We start from the raw sequence: 24,979 nt of genomic DNA, 5'->3' as shown, positions 1-24,979 counted from the left end.
AAAAAAAACCTAAAAAAACAGTGGGAGAGTAATATTGCCCTTTCAGCTTGTGTGCCAGTCTTGACTCCTGGGTGTGCCACCTCTCTCCCTCTCATTCAGTGGGCCATAGAAAGCCTATTTATTTTTTTTTTTAAATATTATTGGGTTTCTAAAGTCTCCCTGAAAAAACAAAAAATACATAAAAAAACAGTGGGAGAGTAATATTGCCCTTTCAGCTTGTGTGCCAGTCTTGACTCCTGGGTGTGCCACCTCTCTCCCTTTCATTCAGTGGGCCATAGAAAGCCTATTTTTTTTTTTTTTAATATTATTTGGTTTCTAATTCTCCCTGAAAAAAAAAAAAAAACCTAAAAAAACAGTGGGAGAGTAATATTGCCCTTTCAGCTTGTGTGCCAGTCTTGACTCCTGGGTGTGCCACCTCTCTCCCTCTCATTCAGTGGGCCATAGAAAGCCTATTTATTTTTTTTTTTAAATATTATTGGGTTTCTAAAGTCTCCCTGAAAAAACAAAAAATACATAAAAAAACAGTGGGAGAGTAATATTGCCCTTTCAGCTTGTGTGCCAGTCTTGACTCCTGGGTGTGCCACCTCTCTCCCTTTCATTCAGTGGGCCATAGAAAGCCTATTTTTTTTTTTTTAATATTATTTGGTTTCTAATTCTCCCTGAAAAAAAAAAAAAAACCTAAAAAAACAGTGGGAGAGTAATATTGCCCTTTCAGCTTGTGTGCCAGTCTTGACTCCTGGGTGTGCCACCTCTCTCCCTCTCATTCAGTGGGCCATAGAAAGCCTATTTATTTTTTTTTTTAAATATTATTGGGTTTCTAAAGTCTCCCTGAAAAAACAAAAAATACATAAAAAAACAGTGGGAGAGTAATATTGCCCTTTCAGCTTGTGTGCCAGTCTTGACTCCTGGGTGTGCCACCTCTCTCCCTTTCATTCAGTGGGCCATAGAAAGCCTATTTTTTTTTTTTTTTTAATATTATTTGGTTTCTAATTCTCCCTGAAAAAAAAAAAAAAACCTAAAAAAACAGTGGGAGAGTAATATTGCCCTTTCAGCTTGTGTGCCAGTCTTGACTCCTGGGTGTGTCACCTCTCTCCCTCTCATTCAGTGGGCCATAGAAAGCCTATTTATTTTTTTTTTTAAATATTATTGGGTTTCTAAAGTCTCCCTGAAAAAACAAAAAAAACCTAAAAAAACAGTGGGAGAGTAATATTGCCCTTTCAGCTTGTGTGCCAGTCTTGACTCCTGGGTGTGCCACCTCTCTCCCTCTCATTCAGTGGGCCATAGAAAGCCTTTTTTTTTTTTGGTTTTTTTAATATTATTTGGTTTCTAAAGTCTCCCTGAAAAAAACAAAAAAAACATAAAAAACAGTGGGAGAGTAATATTGCCCTTTCAGCTTGTGCGCCAGTCTTGACTCCTGGTTGTGCCACCTCTCTCTCTCTAATTGTGGGCCATAGAAAGCCTTTTTTTTTTTTTTTTTTAATATTATTTGGTTTCTAAAGTCTCCCTGAGAAAAAAAAATAAATAAATTAGGTGGGAGATTAATATTGACATTAGTGCTTGAGTGACAGTCCTGCGTGTGTGTCATCTCTGTGATTTTGTGCCACAGAAAACAGAGTGTGTAACATTGTGCCTGATTTTCCTTGTGGTCTCACCAACCTGTTAAGGGATATTGAAATCATACTGAAGTTATAGCTCACCGTGTAAGTTGTTTGATAGCAACAAATAAAGTTACTTTGGTTAAGATTTTAAAACAATGAGGAAGTCTGGTGCAAGAGGTCGTCGTGGGCGTTCATTGTCAGCTGGTAATGATGGTAGTGGTAGTGGAGCATCAGGTGGTCGTGGGGATAAAAATATTCCACCTAAGTCTGGAGCTGTGGAGCCAGTTTCGTCGTCAGGCTACACAAGGCCTCGAACGCTCTCTTTTCTGGGAGTAGGAAAACCGCTTTTAAAGGCGGAGCAGCAACAGCAAGTTTTGGCTTACATTGCAGACTCAGCCTCTAGCTCTTTTGCCTCCTCTTCCGAAACTGGTAAATGTAAAAGCAGCGCGTCGCTTGTGGATGTTCACGGTCAGGGACAAGTCGCTTCCTTGTCCTCCTCAGCAAAAACTACAACAAGAGAGAAGGATGCAGCAGGCGACACAACGGGTCACTCCATGGAGCTCTTTACACATACCGTCCCTGGCTTAGAAAGTGAAACATTTAACAGGCCATGCCCATTACAAGTATATTCTGACATGGAGTGCACTGATGCACAGCCACAGCCAGAGTACTATGCTGCTCCTTTGACTCAGACCACCACATTGCCCTCTCAGGGTACAGATCCACAATCAGACCCTGATGAGACTATGTTGCCCCGCCACGAACGCTATACCACCGACCGACACAGTGACACAGACGAAGTTGCACACGAGCTCGAAGAGGAGGTAATAGATGACCCAGTTATTGACCCCGATTGGCAGCCATTGGGGGAACAGGGTGCAGGCGGCAGTAGTTCAGAAGCGGAGGTGGAGGAGGGGCCGCAGCAGGCATCAACATCGCAACAGGTTCCATCTGCCGGGCCCGTATCTGGACCAAAACGCGTGTCAAAGCCAAAACCTGTTGGAGCACAGCGTTGCCATCCGGTTAAAGCTCAGTCTGCAATCCCTGAAAAGGGATCAGAGTCTAGGAAGAGTGCAGTCTGGCATTTTTTTAAACAACATCCAACTGATCAGCGCAAAGTCATCTGTCAAAAATGTTCAACTAGCTTAAGCAGAGGTCAGAATCTGAAAAGTCTAAATACTAGTTGCATGCATAGACACTTAACCACCATGCATTCTCAAGCCTGGACTAACTACCAAACGTCCCTCAAGGTTGTAGCACCCTCGGCCAATGAAGCTAGTCAGCAACGCAACATCCCTTCCGTCACTGTAAGGCCACCATTTTCCGCACCACCGGCAGTATCTGTGCAGGTTTCTTTGCCAGCCAAAAGCAGTCAGGGTCAGGGAATCACCAGTTTTGTAGGAGGAAATATTGCATGTAGGGCACCGGCGGAAACAATACCGTCTCCAACCGTCTCTCAGTCTGCCATGTCCACCGGCACACCCGAAAGTTCCACGATCTACAGCTCTCCAGTCCAGCTCACCCTACATGAGACTCTGGTTAGAAAAAGGAAGTACTTATCCTCGCATCCGCGTACACAGGGTTTTAACGCCCACATAGCTAGACTAATCTCGTTAGAGATGATGCCCTACCGGTTAGTTGAAAGCGAAGCTTTCAAAGCCCTGATGGAGTACGCTGAACCACGATACGAGCTACCCAGTCGACACTTTTTTTCCAGAAAAGCCATCCCAGCCCTGCACCAGCATGTTAAACAGCGCATCGTCCATGCACTCAGGCAATCTGTGAGTACAAAGGTGCACCTGACTACAGATGCATGGACCAGTAGGCATGGCCAGGGACGTTATGTGTCCATCACGGCACACTGGGTGAATGTGGTGGATGCAGGGTCCACAGGCGACATCAATTTAGGGACAGTTGTGCCTAGCCCACGGTCTAGGAAACAGTTGGCTGTAGGCGTTCGCACCCCCTCCTCCTCCTCCTCGTCCTCCTGCAGAAGCTACAGCTCTTCCACAGAACGCAGTCGGCCAACCACTCCATCGGCAGATGACACTGTTGCACACCAGTTGTCCCATTATGGGCCAGCTACTGCCAAGCGTCAGCAGGCTGTATTGGCTATGAAGTGTTTGGGCGACAACAGACACACCGCGGAAGTTCTGTCCGAGTTCTTGCAACAAGAAACGCAGTCGTGGCTGGGCACAGTAGATCTTGAGGCAGGCAAGGTAGTGAGTGATAACGGAAGGAATTTCATGGCTGCCATCTCCCTTTCCCAACTGAAACACATTCCTTGCCTGGCTCACACCTTAAACCTGGTGGTGCAGTGCTTATTGAAAACTTATCCTGGGTTCTCCGACCTGCTCCTCAAAGTGCGTGCACTTTGCTCACATATCCGACGTTCGCCTGTACACGCCAGCCGTATGCAGACCTATCAGCGGTCTTTGAACCTTCCCCAGCATCGCCTAATCATAGACGTTGCAACAAGGTGGAACTCAACACTGCACATGCTTCAGAGACTGTGCGAACAGAGGCGTGCTGTTATTTATTTGTGGGAGGATACACGGGCAGGCAGTAGGATGGCAGACATGGAGTTGTCAGGTGTGCAGTGGTCGAAGATACAAGACATGTGTCAAGTCCTTCAGTGTTTTGAGGAATGCACACGGCTGGTTAGTGCAGACAACGCCGTAATAAGCATGAGCATCCCCCTAATGCGTCTGCTGATGCAAAGTTTGACGCACATAAAGGAGCAGGCGTCTGCACCAGAGGAAGAGGGAAGCCTTGATGACAGTCAGCCATTGTCTGGTCAGGGCAGTGTACAGGACGAGGTAGCGGGCGAAGAGGAGGTGGAGGACGAGGAGGATGATGGGGATGAGTATATTTTTAATGCGGAAACTTTCACGGGGGCACAGGAAATTGGTTGCGTGTCACGGCCGGGTTCTGGTTTTTTGAGGGACACAAGTGACGTAGATTTGCCTGCAACTGCCCCTCAACCAATCACAACCGGAGATTTGACAAGTGGAACTTTGGCCCACATGGCGGATTATGCCTTACGTATCCTACAAAGGGACACACGCATTACGAAAATGATGAACGATGACGATTACTGGTTGGCCTGCCTCCTTGATCCACGCTATAAAGGCAAATTGCAAAATATTATGCCACATGAGAACTTGGAACTAATATTAGCAACCAAACAATCAACTCTTGTTGACCGTTTGCTTCAGGCATTCCCAGCACACAGCGCACGTGATCGTTCTCACACGAGCTCCAGGGGGCAGCAGACTAGGAGTGTTAGGGGTGCACACATCAGAAGTGGCGTTGGACAGAGGGGTTTTCTGACCAGGTTGTGGAGTGATTTTGCTATGACCGCAGACAGGACAGGTACTGCTGCATCAATTGAAAGTGACAGGAGACAACATTTGTCCAGTATGGTTACTAACTATTTTTCATCCCTTATCGATGTTCTCCCTCAACCGTCATTCCCATTTGATTACTGGGCCTCCAAATTAGACACCTGGCCAGAATTGGCAGAATATGCATTGCAGGAGCTTGCTTGCCCGGCAGCAAGTGTCCTATCAGAAAGAGTATTCAGTGCTGCAGGGTCAATATTAACCGAAAAAAGGACTCGTCTGGCTACCCAAAATGTTGACGATCTAACATTCATTAAAATGAACCACAACTGGATTTCAAAATCTTTTGCCCCACCTTGCCCGGCCGACACCTAGCTTTCCTATGAAAAGCTCTTGCCTGTGAATTACTTTTCTAATGTCTAATTTGCTGCTGCAGATTGTACAGCATACGACATGTTTACACCTCCCTAAATGGCCAAACTCCCCACACGGGGCCGTGGTATCGCGACTTGGCGCAAGCACCCGTGAGACTGCTGTTTGTCTGAAGAGGTGGGTGTGCTCGCTTTTGGTTGACGGCATTGCTACTGGGTCCCTCATAGTACAATGTAGTGTCTCTGGCGGTGGTGGTGCGCACCCAACGTCAGACACACCGTTGTAACATGAGTGGCCCTGGGGCGGTCCCGCCGGCCTCAAGAGAGTTCCCCCCTACCCCAGCTCAAACTGGGCTCTACTACGTGCAAAATTATGTCGCACAGCTCCACCAATCTTTAGTCTATTCGCTGACATCATTCAATGTCTGGCACTGACAATACAAATTTGTAGACATCTATGATGCAACTTAAAGTAGTCTGTGTCTGTGTCCTATATTGGCACCATTAAATAGTTACTGCCAAATTACTATGTCAGAAACACAGCAGATGAGCCCACCCCTGTACCTAAGTATGCCATCTTTTTTTTTGTTTTGGTTGTTTTGCGAGACATTAACATCTATTTATATTTTGGGAGTACTGGGACAGACACTCCTTGCACTACTCCTCCACTCAGCACCAAGCTGCCTGCCCGTGTATCCATGTAACCGCTGTAAAACTGCCATGAGCCTATTGTTTGTTATTTTAGGCCTTTGATAGCCTGTCTGCGGTCCCTACTCCTCCACTGACCACCAAGCTGCCTGCCCGTGTATCCATGTAACCGCTGTAAAACTGCCATGAGCCTATTGTTTGTTATTTTAGGCCTTTGAAGCCTTTCTGCGCTCCCTCCTTCCACTAGTCCTCCACTGACCAGACCACTGCTGCCCGTGTACCCCTGGAACCAATTTTAAAGTGCCTACAGCCAGCCCATTTTATTGTGTTAGGCCTTCGAAGCCTGTCTGCGGTCCCTCCTTCCACTAGGCCTCCACTGACCAGACCACTGCTGCCCGTGTACCCCTGGAACCAATTTTAAAGTGCCTACAGCCAGCCCATTTTATTGTGTTAGGCCTTCGAAGCCTGTCTGCGGTCCATACTTCCACTAGTCCTCCACTGACCAGACCACTGCTGCCCGTGTACCCCTGGAACCAATTTTAAAGTGCCTACAGCCAGCCCATTTTATTGTGTTAGGCCTTCGAAGCCTGTCTGCGGTCCCTCCTTCCACTAGGCCTCCACTGACCAGACCACTGCTGCCCGTGTACCCCTGGAACCAATTTTAAAGTGCCTACAGCCAGCCCATTTTATTGTGTTAGGCCTTCGAAGCCTGTCTGCGGTCCCTCCTTCCACTAGGCCTCCACTGACCAGACCACTGCTGCCCGTGTACCCCTGGAACCAATTTTAAAGTGCCTACAGCCAGCCCATTTTATTGTGTTAGGCCTTCGAAGCCTGTCTGCGGTCCATACTTTAAATACTCCTCCACTCAGCACCAAGCTGCCTGCCCGTGTATCCATGTAACCGCTGTAAAACTGCCATGAGCCTATTGTTTGTTATGTTAGGCCTTTGATAGCCTGTCTGCGGTCCCTACTTTAAATACTCCTCCACTCACCACCACCAAGCTGCCTGCCCGTGTATCCATGTAACCGCTGTGAAACTGCCATGAGCCTATTGTTTTTTTATGTTAGGCCTTTGATAGCCTGTCTGCGGTCCCTACTTTAAATACTCCTCCACTCACCACCACCAAGCTGCCTGCCCGTGTATCCATGTAACCGCTGTAAAACTGCCATGAGCCTATTGTTTGTTATTTTAGGCCTTTGATAGCCTGTCTGCGGTCCCTACTCCTCCACTGACCACCAAGCTGCCTGCCCGTGTATCCATGTAACCGCTGTAAAACTGCCATGAGCCTATTGTTTGTTATTTTAGGCCTTTGAAGCCTTTCTGCGCTCCCTCCTTCCACTAGTCCTCCACTGACCAGACCACTGCTGCCCGTGTACCCCTGGAACCAATTTTAAAGTGCCTACAGCCAGCCCATTTTATTGTGTTAGGCCTTCGAAGCCTGTCTGCGGTCCCTCCTTCCACTAGGCCTCCACTGACCAGACCACTGCTGCCCGTGTACCCCTGGAACCAATTTTAAAGTGCCTACAGCCAGCCCATTTTATTGTGTTAGGCCTTCGAAGCCTGTCTGCGGTCCATACTTCCACTAGTCCTCCACTGACCAGACCACTGCTGCCCGTGTACCCCTGGAACCAATTTTAAAGTGCCTACAGCCAGCCCATTTTATTGTGTTAGGCCTTCGAAGCCTGTCTGCGGTCCATACTTCCACTAGGCCTCCACTGACCAGACCACTGCTGCCCGTGTACCCCTGGAACCAATTTTAAAGTGCCTACAGCCAGCCCATTTTATTGTGTTAGGCCTTCGAAGCCTGTCTGCGGTCCCTCCTTCCACTAGGCCTCCACTGACCAGACCACTGCTGCCCGTGTACCCCTGGAACCAATTTTAAAGTGCCTACAGCCAGCCCATTTTATTGTGTTAGGCCTTCGAAGCCTGTCTGCGGTCCATACTTTAAATACTCCTCCACTCACCACCAAGCTGCCTGCCCGTGTATCCATGTAACCGCTGTAAAACTGCCATGAGCCTATTGTTTGTTATGTTAGGCCTTTGATAGCCTGTCTGCGGTCCTTACTTTAAATACTCCTCCACTCACCACCTAGCTGCCTGTGTATCCATGTAACCGATGTAAAACTGCCATGACTGCCTACTGTTTGTTATTTTAGGCCTTTGATAGCCTGTCTGCGGCCCCTACTTGCAATACTCCTCCACTGACCACAATGCTGCCTGGAGTGCCTGCCTGTGTATCCATGTAACCGATGTAAAACTGCCATGACTGCCTACTGTTTGTTATTTTAGGCCTTTGATAGCCTGTCTGCGGCCCCTACTTGCAATACTCCTCCACTGAGCACAATGCTGCCTGGAGTGCCTGCCTGTGTATCCATGTAACCGATGTAAAACTGCCATGACTGCCTACTGTTTGTTATTTTAGGCCTTTGATAGCCTGTCTGCAGCCCCTACTTGCAATACTCCTCCACTGACCACACCAATGCTGCCCGTGTACCCCTGGAACCTATTTAAAAGTTCATAGAGCCTAGTTATATATTTTATTTACTATTAATAAGGCCATGATGGACTACGCTGTACCACGCTACAAGCTAACCAGTCGACACTTCTTTTGCGAGAAAAGCCATCCCAACCCTCCACCAGCATGTAGAAGACCGCATTGTCCATGCACTCTGGCAATCTGTGAGTACAAAGGTGCACCTGACAACAGACGCATGGACCTGTAGGCATGGCCACGGAAGATTACGTGTCCATTACGGCGCAATGGGTTAATGTGGTGGATGCATGGTCCACAGGGGACAGCCTACTAAGTCTGTCTGCAGTCCCTAATTCAAATTGTCCTCCACTGTCTAAATCGGAACTTCCACCTTCTGGCTTTCGGCCTATAGTATCAGAAATTAAACTGCATTTGGCCTTCAACTTTGGTTAGGGCCTACTAACGGCTTCTGCCCCTCCCTGGTGTTGCCCTCAACTAAATAAAGCTGAGCTTCAACCTTCCGGCTCTCATTATGTGGTTTTAAAAAAAAAAATGGTGGTTAGGGCCTACTAACGGCTTCTGCCCCTCCCTGGTGTTGTCCTCAACTAAATAAAGCTGAGCTTCAACCTTCCGGCTCTCATTATGTGGTTTTAAAAAAAAAAATGGTGGTTAGGGCCTACTAACGGCTTCTGCCCCTCCCTGGTGTTGCCCTCAACTAAATAAAGCTGAGCTTCAACCTTCCGGCTCTCATTATGTGGTTTTAAAAAAAAAAATGGTGGTTAGGGCCTACTAACGGCTTCTGCCCCTCCCTGGTGTTGCCCTCAACTAAATAAAGCTGAGCTTCAACCTTCCGGCTCTCATTATGTGGTTTTAAAAAAAAAAATGGTGGTTAGGGCCTACTAACGGCTTCTGCCCCTCCCTGGTGTTGTCCTCAACTAAATAAAGCTGAGCTTCAACCTTCCGGCTCTCATTATGTGGTTTTAAAAAAAAAAATGGTGGTTAGGGCCTACTAACGGCTTCTGCCCCTCCCTGGTGTTGCCCTCAACTAAATAAAGCTGAGCTTCAACCTTCCGGCTCTCATTATGTGGTTTTAAAAAAAAAAATGGTGGTTAGGGCCTACTAACGGCTTCTGCCCCTCCCTGGTGTTGCCCTCAACTAAATAAAGCTGAGCTTCAACCTTCCGGCTCTCATTATGTGGTTTTAAAAAAAAAAATGGTGGTTAGGGCCTACTAACGGCTTCTGCCCCTCCCTGGTGTTGTCCTCAACTAAATAAAGCTGAGCTTCAACCTTCCGGCTCTCATTATGTGGTTTTAAAAAAAAAAATGGTGGTTAGGGCCTACTAACGGCTTCTGCCCCTCCCTGGTGTTGCCCTCAACTAAATAAAGCTGAGCTTCAACCTTCCGGCTCTCATTATGTGGTTTTAAAAAAAAAAATGGTGGTTAGGGCCTACTAACGGCTTCTGCCCCTCCCTGGTGTTGTCCTCAACTAAATAAAGCTGAGCTTCAACCTTCCGGCTCTCATTATGTGGTTTTAAAAAAAAAAAAAATGGTGGTTAGGGCCTACTAACGGCTTCTGCCCCTCCCTGGTGTTGTCCTCAACTAAATAAAGCTGAGCTTCAACCTTCCGGCTCTCATTAAGTGGTTTTAAAAAAAAAATGGTGGTTAGGGCCTACTAACGGCTTCTGCCCCTCCCTGGTGTTGTCCTCAACTAAATAAAGCTGAGCTTCAACCTTCCGGCTCTCATTAAGTGGTTTTAAAAAAAAAATGGTGGTTAGGGCCTACTAACGGCTTCTGCCCCTCCCTGGTGTTGTCCTCAACTAAATAAAGCTGAGCTTCAACCTTCCGGCTCTCATTAAGTGGTTTTAAAAAAAAAAAAAATGGTGGTTAGGGCCTACTAACGGCTTCTGCCCCTCCCTGGTGTTGCCCTCAACTAAATAAAGCTGAGCTTCAACCTTCTGCTCCAAATTACCATTTTAAAAAATGCAATAGGCTTTTCCGGCCTACTAAAGGTGTCTGCCCCTCCCTGGTGTTGTCCTCAACTGAACAAAGCTGAGCTTCCACATTCTGGCTTTCGCCCTATACTATCAGATATTAAACTGCATTTGGCCTACTAGTGTGGTTAGGCCCTTGAAACAGTGTCTGCTGCTCTTGGGTTTGCTACTCCACTGAACAAAGCAATGCCGCCTGTTTAGTCCTGTTACCAATTTTGAACTGCATGTAGCCTACTTTATTCTTTGGCCCTATATCTGTTTCCTCCTCATCCTGCCCATTGCCCAGCCACTGCTAAATGAGTCTGCTGGTACATTGACCTAGACCACTACATTCCCCTTGTACTCTACACAGCCAGAATCTGTCCCTGCTGAAAGTAAGGTTCCCCTTCCCGCATGTTATACCACCTTACACAGGGACAAAGAGGAAGGTGCAGATGAAAGTGCAGGTTCCTTCATCAGGTGGGGGGGCATACTCGTTGGCGACGTCACTGGCACAGGGCCCCTCAGAGTACGCAAAAGTGTCGCTGCTGGTGGGAGGCGCCCCCGCCATGCAAACACACCGCCGTACTTTGAGGGGCCCTGTGCCAGTGGCAATGCGAACGAGTGGGCCCCCCCTGCTTGCTCAGGATCACAGCACTTGCAACTTTTAAATACTTACCTTTCCCTGCAACACCGCCGTGACGTAGTCCGCATTTCCTGGGCCCACGAAAAACTTGAGCCAGCCCTACTCCCCCCACAACTTTCCCCCAATTCCCTATGCCCAACTATTATTATACAGTTAATTAAGATTGGCAAGCTTCAGAAACAAGAATGGATGTTTTTGGCATTAAAATGGGCACTGTAGGTGTTTTCCTGGCCTCCACTCACTGCCGACTATGCTTCCCCATTGACTTGCATTGGGTTTCGTGTTTCGGTCGATCCCCGACTTTTAGCGATAATCGGCCGACTGCACTCGACTCGACTCTGGACAAAATCGGGTTTCCCAAAACCCTACTCGATCTTAAAAAAATGAAAGTCGCTCAACCCTAGTAGTCAGTTCTCCGGCTGGCTCGAGACGTCTAGAACCAACGTAGGCACGTTCACCGGCTACTTTTAGTTGTTTGTGTTAGGATCAGGTATGCGGTTAGCCCAGTTTCCACCTCCCTAGAGCAGTATTTATATTTTTGCTATCTTGCCGGAATATCAGAGATCCTCTGCCATTGGGATCATAACACCTGGCGGCGTAGTGTGTTACTTATGGTAGGCCTTGTTACATTGGTCCCAGCTCTCTGCAGGTCATTCACTAGGTCTCCCCATGTGGTTCTAGGATTTTTGCTCTCCGTTCTTGTGATCATTTTGACCCCATGGGATGAGATCTTGCGTGGAGCCCCAGATTGAGGGAGATTAAATGTGGTCTTGTATGTCTTCTATTTTCTTGTTTTTGCTCCCACAGTTGATTTCATCACACCAAGCTGCTTGCCTATTGCAGATTCAGTCTTCCCAGCCTGGTGCAGGGCTACAATTTTGTTTCTGGTGTCCTTCGACAGCTCTTTGGTCTTCACCATAGTGGAGTTTGGAGTGTGACTGTTTGAGGTTATGGACAGGTGTCTTTTATACTGATAACAAAGTCAAACTGGTACCATTACTACAGGTAATGAGTGGAGGACAGAGGAGCCTCTCAAAAAAGAAGTTACAGGTCTGGGAGAGCCAGAAATCTTGCATGTTTGTAAGAGACCAAATACTTATTTTCCACCATTGCAAAATAAATCTTGCCAAATCAGACAAGGTGATTTTCTGGACTTGATTTCTCATTGTGACTCTCATAGTTGTGATCTGCCTATGATGTCAATTACAGGCCTCTCTCATCTTTTTAAGTGGAAGAATTTGCACAATTGGTCGCTGACTAAATTCTTTTTTTTTTCCCACTGTAGCTCTTTTTCACCTTGTTTTTCAAACTTACTAAGGGCTTTCCTCTTCATATACACATTTATTATTTCCACTAATATAGATGGCTCCTCCGGTAAAAATTTCCCCAATATGATCAAGTATTTTAGCTATAGTTAGTTGTTTTGCAGCTGTAACTTGTCAACTCTCCGACATGTCCCAACAACCTCACTGAGATCTTCTTTGTGCATTCAGGGTAAAACACATGGAGAATTAGTTGATTCTTCTCAGGCTTCCCTATCTATTCCTTCTACATTCACTTCCCATTTCTCTTCAATCGACTCCTTTGGACAATATGTTATTGATATTTTCCCATTTGCATGTCGAAATCGATAGACTTACAGTTGGAAAAATAAGTATCTGATTCACTGCCAATTTTGCAAGTATTCCCACCTACAAAGAATGGGGAGGTCTGTAATTTTTATCGCAGGTACACTTCAACTTTGAGAGACAGAATCTAAAAATAGAATCCAGAAAAATCACATTGTAGAATTTTTAGATAATTAATTAGCATTTTATTGCATTAATAAATATTTGATACAATAGAAAAACAGAACTTAATATTTGGTTCAGAAACCTTTGTTTGTAGTTACAGAGGTCAGAATTTTCCTGTAGTTTTCGACCAAGTTTGCACACCCTGCAGCAGGGATTTTGGCCCCCTCCTCCATACAGATCTTCTCCAGATCTTTCAGATTTTGGGGCTGTCACTGGACAGCATTAATTTTCTGCTCTCTTCCAAAGACTTTCTATTGGATTCAGATCTGGAGACTGGCTGGGCCACTCCAGGACCATTAAATGCTTCTTAAGGAGCCACTCCTTAGTTGTCCTGGCAGTGTGTTTCTCGTCATTCTGATGCTGGAAGACCGAGCCACGACCCATCTTCTACGCTGTTACTGAGGGAAGGAAGTTGTTGTTAAAATCTCATGATTCTGACCCCATCCATCCTCCCTCCTGTTCCCATTGCAGAAAAGCATCCCAAAAGTATCATGTTTCCTCCACCATGCTTCATGATGGGACGGTGTTCTTGGGGTTGTACTCATCCTTCTTCTTCCTCCAAACACGGCGAGTGAAGTTCATATTAAAAAGTTCTCCTTCTACTTCTCCCATGCCTCCTTGGATCATCCAAATGGTCATAGGTGAACTTCAAATGGGCCTTGACATGTGCTGGTGTGAGCAGGTGGGCCTTGTGTGCCATGCAGGAATTTAATCCATGACGTTGTAGTGTTTTACTAATGATAATGCTGAGACTGTGGTCCCAGTGCTCTGTAGGTCAGTGAACAGGTCCTCCTGTGTAGTTTTGGGCTGTTTCCTGACGTTTCTCAGAAGCATCCTTACCCCACGAGGCAAAATCTTGCACCAGACCGAGAAAGAAAGACAGTCATCTTGTGTTTCTTCCATTTTGTAATAATTGGGCCAACAGTTGATGCCTTCTTGCAAAGGTTCTTGCCTATTGTCCTGTAGCCCATCCCAGCCTTGTGCAGATCTACAATTTTGTCCCTAGTGTCCTTTGACAGCTGTTTGGTCTTGGCCATGGTGGAGAGGATGAAGTGTCATTGTTTCTTTTATACAGGTAAGGAGTTCAAACAGGCACTATTAATACAAGTAATGAGAGCAGAATAGGAGGGAGTCTTAAAGAAACACTTACCGGTCTGTGAGAGCCAGAATTCTTGCTGGTTGGTGATCAAATACTTATTTCATGCAATAAAATGCACATTAATTATGTAAAAATCACATAATGTGATTTTCTGGATTGTATTTATAGATTCTGTCCTTCACAGGTGAAGGGTACTTACGATAAAAATTACTGACCCTACTATTCTTGGTAGGTGGGAAAACTTTCAAAATCGGCATAGTATCAAATACTTATTTTTCCCACTGTATGTCTACTTTCAGCCTTAAAAACCGAGGCTCCTGTATCTAAAATTGCTGTAATTTGAGTCTTAGCAGCACTGAAGTTGAAGAAAGTGCTAAAACCTGTTATTACTAGCTACCGTAAACTCCTCTTTGAGCCTTTGAGAACTCTTCAAAGCTTCTCCAGAGACCAAACCTAGACCTTTATTGTCAACTCTTCCAGCTGGTGAAGTCTGGCTGGTCTGATGGCAGATAATCACTATATTGTTTTTATTTAAGCAATTAAATAAAATGTCAACTGGCTGTGGAATAAAATAATCAGTAAAACGATGAGGACTTTTTTTTGGCCTCTTTCAACGAGATCACTTTCTTCCTCATTTAGGAGCAAGAGAAAAAAAATCTAAAATAAAATTGCTGACAAGAACTTCAAAAAGAGGAACATATAAAATGAGAGAATATATAAAAGCCTCGAATATCCATCACAAGATATCGGGCCGGATGAGAGAAACTTGGCTATACCTAAAGGTAATGCAGATATTTACTCTCTAATATTTTTTTTGCTTTTTAGACTGGATGATAAAATATAAACAAATTCAGATGAAAAAAAAAAGACAGAATCACCTTTAGGCCGGGGACACACTTAACGTATAAAAAAACGGTCCGTTATTCACGGCTGAGAATCGCCCAAATGTTTCAAAAACAGTGATCCGTGTGACATCCGTATGGCATCCGTATGCCGAGATTTTCTCGCAAGCTTGAAAAACCGACATCTAATGGATTTATGTGCTCAAATGTTCGGGAAAACATATATACAGTGTATATATATATATATATATATATATATATATATATATATATATATATATATATATATGTCATTGAGACACACATATATATATTCTGTATTTATATTTCATTCAGCGCGATATCTGTGAAAAGCCGGTAATTCAATTGCCGGCTTTGCATTTCTCCTTCACAAACCCGACATGATATGAGACATGGTTTACATACAGTAAACCATCTCATATCCCCCTTTTTTTTGCATATTCCACACTACTAATGTTAGTAGTGTGTATGTGCAAAATTTGGCCGCTGTAGCTGCTAAAATAAAGGGTTAAATGGCGGAAAAAATTGGCGTGGGCTCCCGCGCAATTTTCTCCGCCAGAGTGGTAAAGCCAGTGACTGAGGACAGATATTAATAGCCAGGAGAGGGTCCATGGTTATTGGCCCCCCCGTGGCTAAAAACATCTGCCCCCAGCCACCCCAGAAAAGGCACATCTGGAAGATGCGCCTATTCTGGCACTTGGCCACTCTCTTCCCACTCCCTGTAGCGGTGGGCTATGGGGTAATGAAGGGTTAATGCCACCTTGCTATTGTAAGGTGACATTAAGCCAGATTAATAATGGAGAGGCGTCAATTATGACACCTATCCATTATTAATCCAATTGTTTGAAAGGGTTAAAAAACACACACACACATGATTAAAAAGTATTTTAATGAAATAAACACAGCGGTTGTTTTAATATTTTATTGCTCTCTCATTCCATTTTCAGGCCCTCGCTTGGCAAAACAATAAACACACAAGATACATACCCTCTCTGATGAACTGTCACGTCCCACGAAGTAATCCATCTGAAGGGGTTAACTGATATTACAGGCAGAGCTGCGAAAAACCACTCGCTCGTGCCTGTAATCCCCCGGGTGCTGAAAGGAAAGCTGGATCTGTACTTACATTCAGTCGCGGTGATGCGCCCTCTGCTGGATGTTCTCATGAACTGCAGCCTGGGAACTTTTTCCCACGCTCCAGGTCATATGAGGACATCCACCAGGGGGCGCATCACCGCGACTGAAGGAAATGTAGGTCAATGACCTATAGTTACCTTCAGTCGCGGTGATGCGCCCCCTGGTGGATGTCCTCATATGACCTGGAGCGTGGGAAAAAGTTCCCAGGCTGCAGTTCATGAGAACATCCACCAGAGGGCGCATCACCGCGACTCAATGTAAGTACAGATCCAGCTTTCCTTTCAGCACCCGGGGATTACAGGCACGAGCGAGTGGTTTATCGCAGCTCTGCCTGTAATATTAGTTAACCCCTTCAGATGGATTACTTCGTGGGACCTGATCTGACATCAGAAGGTATGTATCTTGTGTGTTTATTGTTTTGCCAAGCGAGGGTCTGAAAATGGAATGAGAGAGCAATAAAATATTAAAACAACCGCTGTGTTTATTTCATTAAAATACTTTTTAATCATGTGTGTGTGTTTTTTTAACCCTTTCAAACAATTGGATTAATAATGGATAGGTGTCATAATTGACGCCTCTCCATTATTAATCTGGCTTAATGTCACCTTACAATAGCAAGGTGGCATTAACCCTTCATTACCCCATATCCCACCGCTACAGGGAGTGGGAAGAGAGTGGCCAAGTGCCAGAATAGGCGCATCTTCCAGATGTGCCTTTTCTGGGGTGGCTGGGGGCAGATGTTTTTAGCCACGGGGGGGCCAATAACCATGGACCCTCTCCTGGCTATTAATATCTGTCCTCAGTCACTGGCTTTACCATTCTGGCGGAGAAAATTGCGCGGGAGCCCACGCCAATTTTTTCCGCCATTTAACCCTTTATTTCAGCAGCTACAGCGCTGAAATTTTGCACATACACACTACTAACATTAGTAGTGTGGAATATGCAAAAAAAATGGGGATATGAGATGGTTTACTGTATGTAAACCATGTCTCATATCCTGTTGGGTTTGTGAAGGAGAAATGCAAAGCCGGCAATTGAATTACCGGCTTTTCTATAGAACACCGCTGCGTATTTCTCGCAATGCACACGCATGGTCCGTGTGTAATCCGATTTTTTCTCGCACCCATAGACTTGCATTGGCGAGTCTCGGCCGAGATACGCTGACAATCGCAGCCTGCTGCGAGTTCCCTCGGATCCGAAATACGGTGGAGAAAATATCGGATGATGGGAGCTGCACCATAGATTAACATTGGGCCGAGTGCTATGCGATTTTTTATCGCATAGCACTCGTCCGTATTACGGTCTAGTGTGACCCCGGCCTTAGATGTAGAAACATTTCAGCAGGATTTACAGTTGGGAATATTGATTCAGCCTTAAAATTGGTCTAAAATTCAAGAGATAATAACTCGGCAAAGAAGTAAGCAAGATATAAATTATCTCTACGATTTAATAGCAATTAAGGAACTTTTTCCACATTTCTTATATAGTTTTTTTCACTAAACAAAAACAATCTTAAAGGAAACCTGTCAGTGTTTTTTTTTTTACATCTTCTGAATGGCAACGTTTCTTTTTGTGGATAGTGCCAAGCCAGCGTAAGGAGACTTATAGGCCATACAATGCTCCTTTGGGAATTAAAATATGTAAATAATTTCTTAAGAGAGGAAGAACTCGAACTCTAAAATCCTAAATGTTAATATCGACCCTTCAATGAGCATTAGCTTTGCATATTTAAATTAACGGAAGAGCATTGCATGGCCTATGAGTCTCCTTTCACTGGCTTAGTATGCTTCACAAGGAGAAACATTCCCTTTTAAACCCACAGTCAAAGTCTATTGTAGCCCAGTCAGACCTGCTGCTTTGCACTGCTGAGGGGCAAGCACCCCAAAATGTGTGTCTGCAAATGCAGTGTGTGGTTTGGCTTCTTGACCTAAGTCATGTGGCAAAGCTCATTAAAGGGTTGATATTGAGTTTTAGGATTGCTAAATCCAATAGATGGCACAAGAGATCACGTTCTTTTCCTCTCTGCAGAGGATATTGGCATATTTAACCTCTCAGAAAAAAACACCACCACTACCATTCTCTTCTGCTCCAGCACTTTCCATAGCATTATCAGCTTAAGCAGTGAACAATTTTTTAAAGAAAATGTTACGATGTCAAACCATATGCAAATTGCCATTCCAAAGACAGGTTTGTGGCACCATAATCCCACCGATTCACATTCCCAAAATAAGTTTACATCATCCCAAGCCTTTCAGAAATCTTGTGTACGTTCTGTTGAGGTCTGATCCTCATGGGCGGTATCTCTCTAGTGAAGGCGACCCTGCTCTTCACCAACTCTTACAACATGACTACAGTTATTAGCTAATTAGCTGATTAGTGTTTCTTCATTTTGTTGGAGACTTCAATATAGCTTGTAGCCTTAGTCATGTTGCAAGATTTGTGTAAGCCTACATTCACACAACTGTGCGTCACGGTCTGCGATTCACGGACCGGCCACTGGTCTACCTACCTGAAGTCAACAGCCTCCTAAGAATATGTGAGGCTGCCAAGTCCATGCCGTAGTACTTAGACCTGAACACACAGATGTGTGACTGCTCTGTAAGGGTTGGACATCGACTCTTAAGGTACCTCAGGGGCGGTACTAAGCAAAACGCTTTCTGCAATCTAGAGGAGAGTTTATTGACACAACAGTAAAAGGAACCCATTTAATGATGCTGTTAATTGTGTTTTATCAAAAGTTAAGGAAATATTATATTCAAAAACGTAGTTTATTCATTTTTATGTCTTTTTTGTTACAGGCTCTAAAGCGGGAAAATGTTGCCGCTGAAGTTGTATTTTCTGATCTTTTTAAGTGCGAAAGGTATATCATTAATAAAGTGAAAGTTTTCTGACAACTCAGCACTCAGAAACGAAGCACACCATTGTTTTTCTTGTGAAATTCTCAATAAGTTAGATGTGTCACATGACCCTCTTCCCATTGAAAAAAATAAAGTTGGATCCAAAATGGCTGACTTCAAAATGGCCGCCACAGTAACCAGCCATCTTGTAAAGTTTTCCCCCTCCCATATACTAATGTGCCACAAACAGGAAGTTGATATCACCTACCATTCCCATTATATTTAGTTGCATCCATATAAATGGCCCGCCGTGTATAGTGATGATCTCTCAGTTCCCTCAGGATGAGGATTAAACAATACAACCACAGTGATGCGACCGGTCCAATGGACCCTGCAGCTGCTCCGCAGTCACTGCACACTAGTGATTTATTGTTATTTTTTTTCCTTTTTTAGTTTTTTTTTAATTTAGATTAAACCTACACAAGCTAACTGACATAAATTAATATTTATCTTTCTAGGCGTCGACTGCGACTGGAACGTATTTTACCCCAATACGGTGAAGAGCGTTGCCGGATCCTGTGCCGTAATGCCGTGTTCGTATGACTACCCCAGTGATCTTCAGGCCGTGGATGGCATTGTCAAAATCTGGTACAAAGACTATGACGGTGCCCGAAAGCTAGTGTACCATTCCACCGACCAAGCAGATGAGGCCTTTCGCAACCGATTAGAATTTTTGGGCGAGCCGGTGCCAAAAAACTGTACCACCCTAATCAAAAACCTTCAGACATCGGACTCCGGGAAATATATTTTCCGATTTGAGGTTATTAATGGCAATAAATGGATGGACAAGATTGGCGTCGATCTGGAAGTTACAGGTGAGTCTCCAGAATGCAATCGTGACTGATCTCGAGAGACCTTGGAGTGAACACAGTGCAAAAATACATTATAATACAGTACATAATCTCGAAAACTCCATGAGGTAACTTTAACGGAGACTTGTTGGGCTTAGATTTTATGGCGGTTCCATTTCAAAGTCTATGGAAAGAAAAATTGGAGTGACTATACCCAAATATTTTCATGTGGAATTACTCCAGGGCTTCTGAAGAAGACGTCCGTGAAGCTTGGTCCAAGCACAGACCACAAAGCACAGATGGCCCGCAGGTCTCCTGACCTAAGCCCGAAAGCCTCATAGGACACCTGCAGACACAAGCTTCACGGATAGTACAGGAAAATGTGCGGCAATACCACTATGTGGGATAGACCAAATACCAACAGCAAATAACCCACCCAAATAATCAATTAAAAAAGATATCTTTATTAAGTGTCACAGGATAAAACATACAGATAAAAACTAGAGGGGGATATTTTACAGAGACAGAAGTGGTAATCAATCAAATATATTTCAATAGATACAATACGTCACAAGAATTAATATCAATGTGTTTAGTATTCCATGATGAGACACAGGGCAAAAAATAGAAAATACAAAAGAATGGATTCATAGAGGTTAAATAACCAAGCACCTGTATAAGCATGCTATTAAAATGAGCCCTAGTGGATCAATATAACCTATAGATATATGCACAACAACCAGCGCACTGTATTCATGGAAGACAAGGTCAGTAAAATAATGAAGGGTGTAAAGTGCTAATTAGCACTAAATGGAGGGTTCAATGAATGCTGTGCAACTGATGGATCATATTAATGTGTTCTGTATTCAAGGAAAAGACACAGAGCAGAAAAAAGTAGCTATAAATTCCTATTCAAAATAATGGCTAAGTACCAGGGTTACTAGAAAGGCACATACCCCAGATGCTAGGGCTCCACCTGGTGGTTGTGGGAGAAATAGCATGCTAATAAAGGGGATATCCCCAAATAAGCTCTAGAGTTTCAATAGCATCTAAATATATATACACATGCAGCGCCCCAGAGACCTGGTCTTTGCAGTAACGTCGCTCTGCCACTAAGGGGGGTATTGGTACATCTGATTGCACTAAAGGAGTTCACCAGACCAGGTATCACAGACACCAATACACTTATAGTCTGGCCACCAGGGGGAGCAAAGGGTTCTATGTATTAGGCCACTCCTCACACTTGGGTAAAACTGGGGGCTGGATAGGAAGTTAAGAGAGAAGCTGACTGGGTTTTGCCCAGGCAACACCTAGTGAGAGAAGAGGTTGCTTGGGAAGATTCAGGGGGGTCCCTGTCAGGGGTGGGATCCTGACAGTGGCCTAGCAAACAGAAGAGATCGTTACGGAACCGCGCCTGCACTACATTGCGGCGGTGTCTTAAGAAAGGATAAGAACCGAGGTTTATTGTGGAGAAGTGAGAAACGAGATCACAGCAAAAAGGAGATAACACCAGTAGGAGTCGTGCCCCGAGATCGGCAACATCCTACTGAGGCGCGTAGCCGGTGGCCGGAACGCCGAGGAAGTACTGGGCTCCAAGCATTACTTCAAACCAACGGCAGGACAGTTAATTATAGGTTGGCTGCCTCACCTTAATCACCTAAGCAGACATAGGGGGCAACTGTGGGAGAGGGGTGTCACTAGGGTCCCGGAAGAACTCCAGGCCTACCCGTCATACGGGTGCGTCCTAGCCATATCATCTGGGGGACGGAGAAGAACATCAGAACAGATATAAGTTGTGAGAAAGAACATCAGAACAGACACAACAGTTGTGAGGACTATCCCGGGGTGCTCAGCAGGGAGGTACTACATCACACAGGCGCTAGAAGGTAGGCACAGATTTCCACCTGCAAAGGGAACTCTGGATGTGCCTTCGGTCCGGCCGGTCTCAGCCAGCCCTGTTAGCAGTGCTCTGGATTGAGGATCCTGAAGCCTTCAGTAAAGAGGTAAAGAGACTGCAACCCTGTGTCCTCGTTATTTCGTCGCACCACGCACCACCACCTTTAATTGGACGCCCCTTAGCAGGGTCACGGACCGGGTCAGGCCACCGTGACAACCCCAGGACCGAGACAGAGAGGCCCGGTACCGAGTACCCCGCAGCCCTGCGTCTGGGGGCGCTTCACACAAGACAACCAGTACATCGTATACATGGAAGAGTAGAGTAGAGTAATGGTTAATGAAGGCTATAAAGTGCAAACAATGCTGAATGGAGTGTTCAATGAATACCGTGCAGCTGGAGGTGCAATAAAGAGAAAATACTTCAATTAGGCTAAAGACTAAGTATAATACTAACACAATCATGTCAGATGCATGTAGAGTGGAAACAGATAGTTTCCACGATTCCCTCTTACACGCATTTCGCCAAATGGCTTCCTAACAGAAGAATTATCAGGGTAGACAGCAATATGAGCAATTGTAAGGACACAGTCCTGTAGAATGTGAAGAGGGCAATAGACAATACAAATTTTGATGGGAGGAGGAGGATGAAGAGGAGGAGGAAAAAGAAGAAGAGGAGTAGAAGGAGCAGGAGGCGGAGGAGGAGAAGGAATACTAGGAGGAGCAAGAGAAGAAGGAGGGGGAGGAGGGGAAGGAGAAGGAGGAGGAAGAGGAGAAAGAGGATGAGAAGAAGGAGGAGGACTAGGAGGAGCAAAAGGAGAAGGTGGAGGAAGAGAAAGAGAAGGAGGAGGAGGGGAAGGAAGATAAGGAGGAGGAAGAGGAGAAGGAGGAGGAGGAGAAGAAGAAGGAGGAGGAGGAATGCTTCTTTATGTTATGCTTTTGACAACTTGCATTGCAGTTTTTCTTAAAGGGATGTTGAATGGGGAAAGTTATCATCTGTCCAGAGTATAAGTGAAATAAAGATTAGTTGGGGACCGTCACCGATCCGTAGAACAGGGAACTTCTATTGCCATTATCCCTATTTAGATTGGAGTGGGAGGGCATATGCTCGACGAGACCACCACTACATTCATTCTTTATGGGCCTGCTGGAAATAATGAATGGAGCAGTGGACGGGTATAATACGCACTGTCAATCTATTTTATTGGAGAATAAAAATTCTGTTCTGTTGATCGCTGCAGGTCCCAGTGGTTGGACCCTCACCAATCTATACAGTAAGTTGTCACCTACCCTGCAGATAACTTATTTTCACTATACAACTCCTTTAAGTTAATGGATGAGTCAGACCTTTCCTGATGAGAAGGTCTATGATGGACTCCCAGTCTGAGAATCTTATCACACTGAGTCCTTGAATACGTCGCCTTCATTTTAACCTACTGTCCATGATGTGTGATCTTTCCACAGATGATCTGCTTGCTCCTGAGGTTGTGGTTCCAGCAAACATCAGTGAAGGCTCTTCGGTAACATTTCAGTGCTCCACACCATACTTCTGTCCAGATGGTTCAGTGTCATTAGAATGGAAGGGCCACTCTTCAGAGAGATCGTACATTTCCTACTTAGTACAAATGGACACAAAAACTGTTCTTTATACCAAGAACCTGACGACAAGCTTCTCCTGGATGGACAACCAGAAAAAAATTAGCTGTGAGGTTTCTTTTGGACAGAAAAAAAGAAGCAAAGAAATTATTCTCAATGTGGCACGTAAGTGGAACGTCGAGTTCTGTCCGTCCCGGAGGACTTCGAAATATGAACCGAGGGTTTCTAGACACATTCAGGATTATTTTTAGGATTAAATTACCTTACTGTTTGTGAAGTCCATTAATTAGAAGAATTTGTTATCCAAGTTCACATTTTTTATTTTTCCTTTAGTTATCCAGAGCTGACCATCTGGCGTCTTCCCAGTTTTTGCTTACAAGCTGCCATCACGTGAGCAGTGGCTCCAGCAGTCATATATCGGGCTCCTGGCACCACCACCAAGTTATGAAAGCCGCCATATTGCCGTTACAGCACATGATCGCTGAGGCCACTGATTGCACTTACGGACGCTTGTAACCAGGACTAGTAGAGAATCTGGAAAGCTAGCACTCAATCAATATAGTTCACGGTGCCAGTGAACGGGACACTAAATCCCACAAGTCATGGAGTCAAAGTAATCACTGCACTCGTATAATTTCAAGTTGCATATATCAAAAGTTTATTTGACTTGAGTCAGTAGACAAATGCTTGGCGAATTTAATGCTTGGCGAATTTAACGTTTTGGCCAGCCCGTGGCCTTGCTCACAAAATCGCCCAATGGAAATCTGTTGTTTAAAGTAAGGATACCGTATGGCTGATGAGTCAGATAGGAGGACCCAAATGTGTAACCAAACTGATATGGTATAAACGCTTGCCCGTGCACTACAGTTGTAATTCCAGCCGGAGGGTAAACAATTGCTGTCGTATATATACACTCAGGAGTACAGATCAGGCTGTATAGATCATGTGCCTTCTGGACTATCTTGGTGGCCAAGTGGAGGGTGCCGACACAGACCTGTGTCAAGGCCTACCCAATGCTTGCTCTGCATACAGGAACAAGGAGAACAGATTGACATTACCCTTGACTTCATCTGGGACATACCAAACCATACAGGGATTACACCACCTAACCTGTGCCCCTGATTCCGTATGTGAGACAGCACTATCTTCCCCGGCTTTTCCTGGGATAGTCCAGAAGGCACATGATCTATACAGCCTGATCTGTACTCCTGAGTGTATATATACGACAGCAATTGTTTACCCTCCGGCTGGAATTACAACTGCAGTGCACGGGCAAGCGTTTATACCATATCAGTTTGGTTACACATTTGGGTCCTCCTATCTGACTCATCAGCCATACGGTATCCTTACTTTAAACAACAGATTTCCATTTAGCGATTTTGTGAGCAAGGCCACGGGCTGGCCGAAACGTTAAATTCGCCAAGCATTAAATTCGCCAAGCATTTGTCCACTGACTCAAGTCAAATAAACTTTTGATATATGCAACTCTGTAACCAGGACTAGAGGGACCACCGGAGCATCAGCGCTGGATCTCCTGGGTCAGAGAAGCCAATGATACACTTTTCATTTACTTTACAACATTTGCAGCTGTTTCTAACAGTATTTTTAAAATTGGATCCTCCCTTTGCAGTATATACTGTGTCATGTCTTATTTATTATGTCTTCTGGAATAATATTGGCCTTCATATTCTATGGGAAGACCCGATGAAGCTTCTTCTCCAGAAAATTAAAGTTGAGTGCGGAATTTTATACTTAAATTATTAGTCTGTGTCAGCACAGAATGTGAATGGGACCCTGAAAATGTGAAAAATGCTAAGATGCTAAACTGAAAGGGGTTGGACTGCGATGCCAAGGGCCCACC

At 44.9% G+C, this 24,979-nt stretch overlaps 1 protein-coding gene across 2 annotated transcripts in view; it reads left to right on the top strand.

The window, feature by feature from the left end:
- The window catches only part of SIGLEC1 (sialic acid binding Ig like lectin 1), a 164,220-nt gene that overhangs the window by 52,155 nt on the left and 87,086 nt on the right, over positions 1-24,979 (top strand). For both annotated transcript variants that reach the window (XM_077280359.1, XM_077280360.1), the window contains exons 3-6: positions 14,581-14,723; positions 18,740-18,801; positions 19,297-19,653; positions 22,987-23,283. In XM_077280359.1, coding sequence (XP_077136474.1) covers positions 18,756-18,801; positions 19,297-19,653; positions 22,987-23,283 — 700 coding nt within the window. In that variant the 5' untranslated portion in view covers positions 14,581-14,723; positions 18,740-18,755. The remainder of the gene's footprint in view (positions 1-14,580; positions 14,724-18,739; positions 18,802-19,296; positions 19,654-22,986; positions 23,284-24,979) is intronic.

This window comes from Ranitomeya variabilis, chromosome 1 (genome assembly GCF_051348905.1).
Source record: "Ranitomeya variabilis isolate aRanVar5 chromosome 1, aRanVar5.hap1, whole genome shotgun sequence".
NCBI lineage: Eukaryota > Metazoa > Chordata > Amphibia > Anura > Dendrobatidae > Ranitomeya > Ranitomeya variabilis.
The sequence above is the reverse complement of the archived record's forward strand: the minus strand, read 5'-3'. Positions and strand labels throughout refer to the sequence as shown.